Source organism: Otolemur garnettii, unplaced genomic scaffold (assembly GCF_000181295.1).
Source record: "Otolemur garnettii isolate 467f Iridium unplaced genomic scaffold, OtoGar3 scaffold00089, whole genome shotgun sequence".
NCBI classification, from domain to species: Eukaryota; Metazoa; Chordata; class Mammalia; order Primates; family Galagidae; genus Otolemur; species Otolemur garnettii.
Genome location: NW_003852484.1, coordinates 2,335,559 through 2,345,266, shown reverse-complemented (window position 1 = coordinate 2,345,266; position 9,708 = coordinate 2,335,559). Strand labels below are relative to the sequence as shown.

At 49.5% G+C, this 9,708-nt stretch overlaps 1 protein-coding gene across 1 annotated transcript in view; it reads right to left on the bottom strand.

Annotated features, from left to right (window-relative positions):
• The window catches only part of ADCY5 (adenylate cyclase 5), a 154,170-nt gene that overhangs the window by 144,000 nt on the left and 462 nt on the right, over positions 1–9,708 (bottom strand). Inside the window, 1 exon segment of the mRNA XM_023516289.1 lies at positions 9,012–9,708. This exon segment is cut by the window's right edge and continues 119 nt beyond it. Coding sequence (XP_023372057.1) covers positions 9,012–9,708 — 697 coding nt within the window.

Genomic DNA, 9,708 nt, shown 5'->3' with positions numbered 1-9,708 from the left:
CACTGCAGCCTCAAACTACAGGTCAAGACTCAGCCTCCTAAGTGGCTAGAACTGCAGGAGTGCACCAACACACCAGGCTATTTATTTTATTTTATTTTATTTTGCATAGACAGGGTCTTACTGTATTGCCCGGGCTGGGCTCAAATTCTTGGTTTCAACCAATTCTCCCACCTCAGCTTCCCAAAGTAGCCGAGATTACAGGACTGAACCACCAAGCCCAGCTCCTAGTATTACTTATTATTGTTAATCTCTTACCATTCCTCATATATAGATTAAACTTTATCATAGGTATGCAGATACAGTAAAGGAAAAAACAGTGTACATAGGGTTTGGTACTATCCATAGTTTCAGGCATCCACTGGGGGTTCTGGAACACATTCCTCGTGGAGAAGATGAGGACTACTTTATATGAAATATCCACTAACAGCCCTCCAAGATACACACTTGGTGGTAGAGCATGGGTTAAAGGCAGTTTGGTGGGGACAGAACCCAGTCTGAATCATCTTTACAATCCCCACAGCCTAGCACAGTGCTTGGTACAAAGTAGGCATCTAATAAATGGTTATTATCTGAACAAATAGGGAGAAAGCTGAAAGAATGACTTAATGAAGGTTTCAAATCCATGAAGTGATATAGTATCAGCAGTGCCAGGCAACAGCTCTCTGTCTCTAAGAAGGCACACATTTTAAACTGCAGCAGGAGGGATTTTGGAAGCCCTGCTCAGAGTTTAGGATTACAACCCACCAAAATAGGCTTCCAAGCCGAGCTGCGCCACTTCCTTCTGTGGAGGTGTTGGTCTAGCACTTCGGCAGAGCCTAGCGTCTGTGTGCAGGCGTCCACCCACCCTACCACCCATTCATTCATTCGCTCATTCATTCAAACCCTCACTGAGCACCTACTATGTGCTGGGCACTGATAGAGGTGAGGAACTAGGTCCCTCAAGACCCCTTCCAAAAGCCAGCTGGGACCGCAGTGTGCTCCGTGATAAAGCCCAGGGACCCTGAAAGGGGAAAAGGGAGGAGGCAAAAGCAGCCCATAAGCCTCCCAGAGCAAGAGGTAGTGATGGGGGTGGGGGTGGAGGGAACTGCAATTTCAGTGACACAAGAGGCTGGTCTAAAGAATAAAGGCTTCATTGTGTCCTTGTGTTTGTGTGTCTGTCCCCTCTTTTCTTGTGACCATATCCCATTGTTCCCAGGGAGCATCCCTGCCCCCCACTTCCAAGTTCTTCCCCTCCCCACATTCATGGATCCAATCTCCTCTTCCTTAAGTCCTACATCTCCTTCTTTCATTAATTCCCTAATACCCCCCATCTCCTGCCTGGTTCCTCCACTCCCTGACTCCCTCACTTTCCCCACATCCTGTACCATCCCACTGTACCTGGGGTGTCCTCAGGGTTTTCATATCCATTTACCAGACAAATGAATAAACCAGGAGTCAAACTTAGGTGCACCTGTCTACTAAGCCCCACCCTCAGTACTGAGCCACAGGTTGCTCTGTGTCAGACAGGAAAGAGAGGTTGGAAGGCCTGGGGAGAACAGCCTGGCTCCCGACGGGTCTGCACAAATGCACTGATTTGCTTCTTTTAAACCGAGGCTGAGATGGGAATGGTAAGAAGACACCCAGAGGACTTTAGGAGGTAGCGGCACTGCTATAAGACACTGAACTACAATATTACGGGGCTGGGCATCACATGAGTGTTCATCTTAGCCAGGGATCTCAAATCTAAGAGTTGGTTAGAACGATCACCTGGAAACTTAGAAAACTGGATCTAAGCTGTTTAAAAACAGATCTACTCCTGGGCCCCACCTCCAACACCTTCCTAGTGGGGCCTGGGAGTTTGCATTTTTCAAAAACTTGGTGATTAATATGTGCTATGGTTAATAGTCAATGACACAGGGGGCACCCATATCTCAGTGGCTAGGGCGCTGGGCATATGCTTCAGGGCTGGTGGGTTCAAACCCGGCTGGGCCTGTTAAACAGAAAAATAGCCAGACATGGCGGGCACCTATAGGCCCGCTACTAGGGAGGCTGAGGCAAGAGAATCACTTAAACCCAATAGTTTGAGGTTGCTGTGGACTATGACGCCACGGCACTCTACCAAAGGTGACAAAGTGAGACTCTGTCTCAAAACAAAAAGTCAATGACACAGTGGCCAAGCAGGCAATGTGCTCAGTAACAAGCTTGGCAGATGGCTGTCTAGTCTCCACTCACACACGTCCACTGACACAGAGCTGGCTACTCCATGAGGCATGTGGGTTGGCTGCTGCAACCCCTATGGCTAGAAAAGTAGCTCCTGCCTGGAGCTGAAATCCATCTACTTTTTCCACTCTTTGCCCCAAACCTGCCCTTGGAAGCAACAGAAAATAATTTCATCCCTCCTCCAATGTCTAGCAACAGGGATTCCTACCTGATATGGTCTGCTCTTCTCCCTGCTAAATATCCCCCATTCTTGCATATGTTCTCTCAGAAGTCAATGTTTCCAGTGCCCCTTACCAAACTGGTCACTCTCCTCTGAATGAACTCCAAAATCAAACACAGGATTTAAGATGAAGCCTCACACCTCCTGTGAACTGGATACACCTGTAAACCTAACCAAGATCCTGTTAGCCTCTTCTAACAGCTACCCTAAACCACAGGCTCATATTAAGCTCCCTGTCCATTAACTAGAAACCCCCATATCTTGTTCATAATGCTTAAGAAGAGATCTCCCTGGCTCAGCACCCATAGCACATACAGCACCGGCCACATACACCGAGGGTGGCAGGTTCGAACCCGACCCAGGCCTGTTAAACAGCAGCTAAGCAACTGCAACAAAAAAAAATAGTGGGGCACTGTGGTGGGCGCCTGTTGTCCCAGCAACTTGGAAAGCTAAGGTAAGAAAATCGCTTAAGCCCAGTTTGAGGTTGCTGTGAGCTGTGAAGCCACAGCTCTCTATGGAGGGCGACATAGTGAGACTCTGTCTCAAAAAAAAAGAGAGCTTCCCTGTCCTACATTTGGACATTCCCTTGAGAAAAAAAAAAGTAGGGTTTTCCAATTATCTCCATGACATTTTTTTAAGTTTAGGAGAGAAAAGGAATATAGATCCTGCCCTCCATGAGCCAGCCACCCTCATCTGATAAGCATGGACGAGAAGCGGATAGACTAGAATACTGCTTATGTAACCGGACCCAAAGGATTTATGGGGACCCTCCTAGAGCAAATATCCCATTCCCAGTACACTATGCCCCTGGAAAGTAAACTTGAGGAGCTAGACCCACTGTAGACAAAGGGAACCAAGGTACCATGTGCGAGGCAGGCACCAGAAGTCACTCAGCAGGAAGCTGGCACCTTCAAGAAAGACCCCTTTTCTGGGTCCCCTGTTACTAGAGCAAGGTGGTAGATCTAGTCATACCTCTCAGGAAAAGAAAAGGCCTGGCCTAAGCATGGGCCACAGCCCTGCGTGGGCTCCCTCTGCACCCTGACAGAGGGTCTTGTGACCAGGGCCTGTCTGCACAGGACAGCTTCTGCCCAAGTCTTTACACTGACTTTTCTTTTTTTTTAATTTCAGATTAATATGATGGTAAAAACAATTAGGTTACAATCTTTGCATTTGTTAGGTAGAGTCCCTATTATAGTTGTGTCCTTTACCCAAGAGGAGTACCATGTACCCTTCCTTACACTGTACGCATTAAACGGGAGCACCGCAATCCCCTTCCCTTCTCCCTGCTCCTCTTCCCTCTACCGCCCTGCACACATCTTGAACTGAATTGACTTTTTCTCCTATGTGGGCATGTATTAGATCATCTACTGGCTTCATATTATTATCGAGTACATTGGATACTTGCTTTCCCTTTCTTGTAATACTTTACTAAGAAGAATGTGTTTCAACTCCATCCAAGTTAACACAAAAGATGTAAAGTCCCTACACTGACTTTCAAACTCTGACACATCATCTGTGTCCTCTTTATAAACATGGGCACACTGTTCTGTGCTCCATAGCACACAGACCTCATGCTCTTGTTTATAGATCAAAACTTAGATTGAATTATTAACAGTGAGCATTCTCGTAAATACGGCAGCTATGCACTCCACCCCTTGGCTGTCTCCACTCCTAAAGTCCTCCTGACAGGGATCAAGGCAGCCCAGGAATCTAGAAGATGATCCCCAGTGTCAAAAACTCCTGGTCCCCTCCAAACATCCCCTCTTACTTGCCTAGAGAAGGATGCAATATAATCAAAAATCAAATATCATAGGCAAATACAAGTTAGCTTGAAGCAAGACAAGCAGACCCACCTCTGCTCCAAACTCAAAGCTAACATGGCCTCCACCAAGCCTGCTGCTGCCACTGAAGTTCACTGCAGACAGATTTCTTTTAATCAGGAATGCAGGTGACAGGGAAAGTAACTGATCGCAGAAAATACACAGCTGTTGTGGTGGATGTATGCCTGCCCCTGCACTGCCCAGCAGTACACATGGGGCAGCCACAAGTGACCCACAGGCAGGCCTCTGAGCCAAAATCCACAGCCAAGCAGTGACTCCTCTTCTTCAGGGTGCACTGGACTGCTGAGCAGGTGGGCAGGAGTAAATTTCTTGAAAGGAAAGAAGAGACCCCAGGGAGTCAGAGGAGCTGACCACTGCAAGTCTGGTCCCCAATCTCATTACAGAAAGGGGGTGAGTGCATCCAGGTTACTTCCCCCGAAGAGCCAGAAGTCAAGGTCGGAAGAGCCAGCAAGGCTCAGAATCAAAAGGCAAACAGCCACGGGAAGCCAACTACCAGCCAAGAATAAACAGGACAGAGCTGCAATGATCTCCTTTCAAAGCTAACATAAAGGCTTCCCCGGGCCCACCTCCACCACCCGGGCCAGCCTACATGCCAGCCAGACACACACGCACGTGCACACACACACATGCACCCCTGGACAGCCACAGCAGTCGATTATTGGCCCATACCCCCACCCCCATCCATCTTCTGCCTCCTCACTAGAGACATTCACACACGTGCTCACAGTCACAGAATATCACCCACACAGTGCCTGTGCCTTTCTGATCACTGAACAACTGGTAACAATTGTGGGTTCAAACAGGCACAAAGGAAGCAATCACTGAGCTTCTCTGAAAGGGGTGGGGGAAGGGCAAGAGGAGCTGGAGAAAGGTAGGTGTGGCGAGGGATGGGTCACCCTAATAACTCAATTGACCTCCTGGGGACCCACAAGGAGTCAGAATCTCCTCCTCAGGAGGGTTTAATATGGCTGGGTAAGAATAATAGCCCGTGTTTGAATAGGACTCTCGACTTTTCAAAGAGCTTTTCCATCCATTACCACCTCCTACAGCAACCCTGGACAGAAGAAATGTTCATCTCCTGGAGCTCAAATGACCACTCCACCCCCAGAGGGGCCAAAGATGTTTTCTCCAAAATAATCTTCAACAACTAAGCATATGTAATAGTTGTATGAGCATGCTTGTTTTTGTGTGAGTGCGTGCAGAAGCTTTATGTAGCGGAGTGGGATACAGGCAAACAAAAATGAAGTTGCCATGGCAACAGGCTCCAGCATCATTGCAGCCTATTAACACAAGTGAGGAATGTGTTTGGCAGATGCTTGAGTTTTATTTATGGTATGGGTGTAGCAGAGGGACTTCTCACAGGCAAAGGAGGAGGAAAAAAACAACCCCATGACGCTCAGCTCCTACTATACCCCATCTAGGAGACAGGGAGACAAGAGCTCAGAAGAGGCTGGGAGGCCACAAGTGGGGAGTAAGAGATGGGAAAGCTGATCAGGCAGGAAGGCAGAGGAGAAGAGAGGTGAGCAGACAGCAGCAGGGGATCAGAGTGGGGAGAGCAAGGAACTCAGGGAGGAAGGGAGCAGGCAGAGAGAGAATGAGCAGAGCGAGAGCAGGACAGGCACTAGGGACAGAGCCAGAGACACAGAAAAAGGAAAAAACACCACCCTCTGAAGAGGGGCTGCAGCACTATGCCTCTTGCTGCTCTAACCATCAGGAGGCCCCGTTTCAAAAACTGAGTGCTTCTTCTCATTGGAGCCAAGGTCAGAACCCCAAACCTAAAAGGAACTGGGAAGAATAAAATAATGACAAAGAAAATGATATTGAGGACCTGGACCTGGGTTGTAGGAGGGGGACTAGTTTTGCAGGAAGAAAAGCGAAGAAATGCCAGTACAGTTCAGTGAGGGTCCATTATGTGTCCACGGCACCATAAAGGGAATCCCCAAGTCCCTAACACTGGAAACTGTTCACCACCACCCCATTTACCTGGACATGTATCTTCATCAAAAAAAAAAAAAAAAAACCAACAAAAAACAAGACATCCAACCCAAACCACCGTCAGAAGACTGCTGTTCAGGGGTGTAACCTCAAGTAGTAGTTAAAGTGGGGCTGTCAAACTAATGCTCTCCTGGTGTCACCAGCCAGAGATTGCCCAAGAAAGACAAATTTTATACCAGGCATAACCAGAAGGATAAATCAAGTACAAACAAACAAACAAACAAGACAGTTTTCTCTAAAGCCAAATAGAATGTTTGTATTCCCTTTTCTCAGACCATTCAAAACAAGCTCTGCTGTACTCAGAGCAAGCAGATCATGAAAAGTTAAGTGTAAATCCACCCCAAATCCTGCAGCCAAGCAAGGATCTAAAGACCAGGATGGGTAAAAGAAACACGAAGTGGGAGTGGCTGGGGATGAGGGGGGAGGAAGGAGGATTAGCCTGAGGAGCCAGAAGTTGGTCAGTCAGACAGACACTGTTGGTGCAATGCTATTTTCATGCTAAAATAGAGTTGGAGCACTCCATGTCCAGCACCCTTTTCCTGGGATTTGATTCCAGTGTCCTGAAATCGTATCTGCAGGATTACCTAGGCCTGTAATCAGACCCAGTGGCTCAAGCCTGGTTCACGAAACACCCCGAATTTTCCTGGAAATCTCTACTGCCCCATATGGATGGCATGTCCTTTCCTCTGCAGAAAAGCTACATGCACCCAAGAAAGGGTCACTCCCCAAAGACACAATCACCCAACAGCATAAGTCTTCCAGTCAAAGGAGTCTGAGCCTTTAAAAGCACTAACAATAGTAGTAACTTTTTTAACCTACCACCTCTCAAAAGGTTTCTCTTCTAAGTTCAAAGCTGATCTCTAAAGGTTTTTTTTCCTTCTGATCCCAGATCAGAAAAACTTTAACTTGTATTAACAACCCCACCCACTCTACTCATTGGACCCCAACAAACTGGCAAGCAGTTATTAACTCCCTACTAAGTACTCTGCACTGTGCTAGACAAGGGAAAGAGCTGGAGGGGGAAAAACTCATATACCTCAGGATGTGTAGGTCCAAGGAGGATGCACTAGACAGGAAGCACAACCAAAGGACACTGGAAAATAAATAAGTGCTCCAGGCTCGGCGCCTATAGCTCAACCGGCTAAGACGCCAGCCACGTACACCTAAGGTGGCGGGTTCGAATCCCCAGCCCGGACCCGCCAAACAACAATGACGGCTGCAACCAAAAAATAGCCGGGCGTTGTGGCGGGCGCCTGTGGTCCCAGCTACTCGGGAGGCGGAGGCAGGAGACTCGCTTGAGCCCAGGAGTTGGAGGTTGCTGTGAGCTGTAATGCCACGGCACTCTACCCAGGGGGACAGCTTGAGGCTCTGTCTCAAAAAAAAAAAAAAAAAAAAAAATAAGTGCTCCATTCTGAGAGTCTGACTCTACCATTGACCATGTAGAACATGGCGAGGGCAGTGAGGCAGAATAGAAGAAGGTTCCTTGCAGAACGTGAGGCTTGGGCAGAGGTTGTTGTAAGTGGAAGGGACACCCACAGTCTTCTCATTCTCTACAAAAGGAACCTGGGGCCCAGGAAGATTGCATGTCATAGAGCACCCTGTAGGTTCAGCTAGAGCCAGGTGGCCTGAAACACTTATTAGTGCTATTCCCTATGGGAGAACACTCTGTCCCCGAAGCTAGGGGCCACAAGAGAGCACCTCAAGAAATACACAGTACTCAACAGGATCAAAGCCTAGAGGAAGGTATTAGAAGTAAAGAGAAGGAGGAAGAAATGGCAAAGAGGTGGATTCCACCAGAGGTGTGCCTGCAACAAGGGTCCACTTAACTCTCTCTCAGTGGAGCAGCATGAAGAAAAGCTGGCACAGATGGGGTCATGGACCAGGACCATGAAATCAGACAACAGGACCCTAGAGGGAGAAGGTGTGGATGTCAGATGGGCTCCTCATCTCTAAGCACAGGATGACAAGCAAACCAAGCGGAAGTTGTATTTCTTCCTAAGCTCACAGTCCCAGGCTTGCTAAACAAGTCTCAGCAGGGGTAAAATGCCCCCAACAAGCAAGGATCAGGAGCACCCACGTGAAGGGGCATGATGTTCAATGCCAATGTTTTATTCAAGCCAGAAGGAGGACTGCCACCACACACATCCCAACTTTGCAAAAGGCAGCTTTTTGGTTCGGGGCATTTTGGTAAACAAAACAAACTTGTTGGTCCTCCTTCAAGTTCAGGAATATCTCTAGATGCCAAACTCCCAACCTCAGATGGGTGGCAGGGTTATCCAATCCCCTCCTTAAGACTGGGCAAGGAGTGCCCAAGATCTCCCTTCCCCAACCCACTACACAGGCCTGGGTTAAGAAAAGAGCAGTGCCTCTCAGGAGGGGGTGGCTGCTAAAGGGTCCAGCCACTTTGGATAAGGGCCTTTTGTATTCAGGGACAGATCTCAGGAAGAGAGACTACTCCAGATAATTTTCTCCTCCAACTCTCCTTCCTCACTGAATCCCCACAATGACGCCTATGGTTTAGTGTGTGTCATCCACGGGACAGGAACATTACAAATAATACAAGGACACTCTTCCTGTAAATGAAGCCGCTGGAGCTCAAGGCAGGTTAAGAAGCTCCAAGGCAGCCTAACTGGCAGAGCCCTATCTCTCTGGTTCTTTTCACCACTTGAAAGGGTGAGGATGGGATCCCTTTCTTTGGAGTCCGCAGAGGCCTGCCCGCCCCACAATCCAGTCCCCGTGGTCCCGTGTGTTCCTACCTGCTTCAGCAGGAACTGGTCCTGGGCGTTGGTGCGCAGAGCGATGGCCAGGTGGAGGGCGGACAGGAGCACCCCGCTGAGCACTGCAGCCCGCATGCGCACGGGCAGCAGCGTGTAGATGGTATAGATGAAGAACACTGTCCACCAGATACCCTCGGAGGCGCTGCGTGGCTGGGGCAGCAAGAGGCCCACCACCTGGACGGCCAGCACCACGGCGATGAGCGCATAGCAGGCTAGGCCCATGTGGTCCTGGTGGAAGGCCGCGCGGTTGCAGAGCACAACCATGATGAGGATCACACCCACGGCGGCTGCCAGCACCGCCAGGTAGGGCAGCTGGAGCGGGGGCCTCACCGCATGAAAGGCCAACATGACGAGGCACACGAGCACCAGCACGGCCATCAGCATGGTCAGACTGCTCTGGTTCAGGCGGAAGAAGTAGCGCTGGTATAGCCTCTCCAACTTGTCCGACGGGAACTTCTTGGAGCGGAATATCTGCAGCAAAGCCAGACAACAGGAGCCGAGAGACAGCACCGCTCCAGGCCCCGCGCCTGAGCCCGCCGAGCTGCCGCCATCGCCAGACCCCTCGCCGCCCTCGACGGCGCCGGCCTCCAGCTCGTCCGCCGCACGGCTCTTGCCCCGCCGCTCCTCCAGGCCCACCTCCACCGAGCGGGGGCGCACCTCCGTCCCGCCTGCTGCG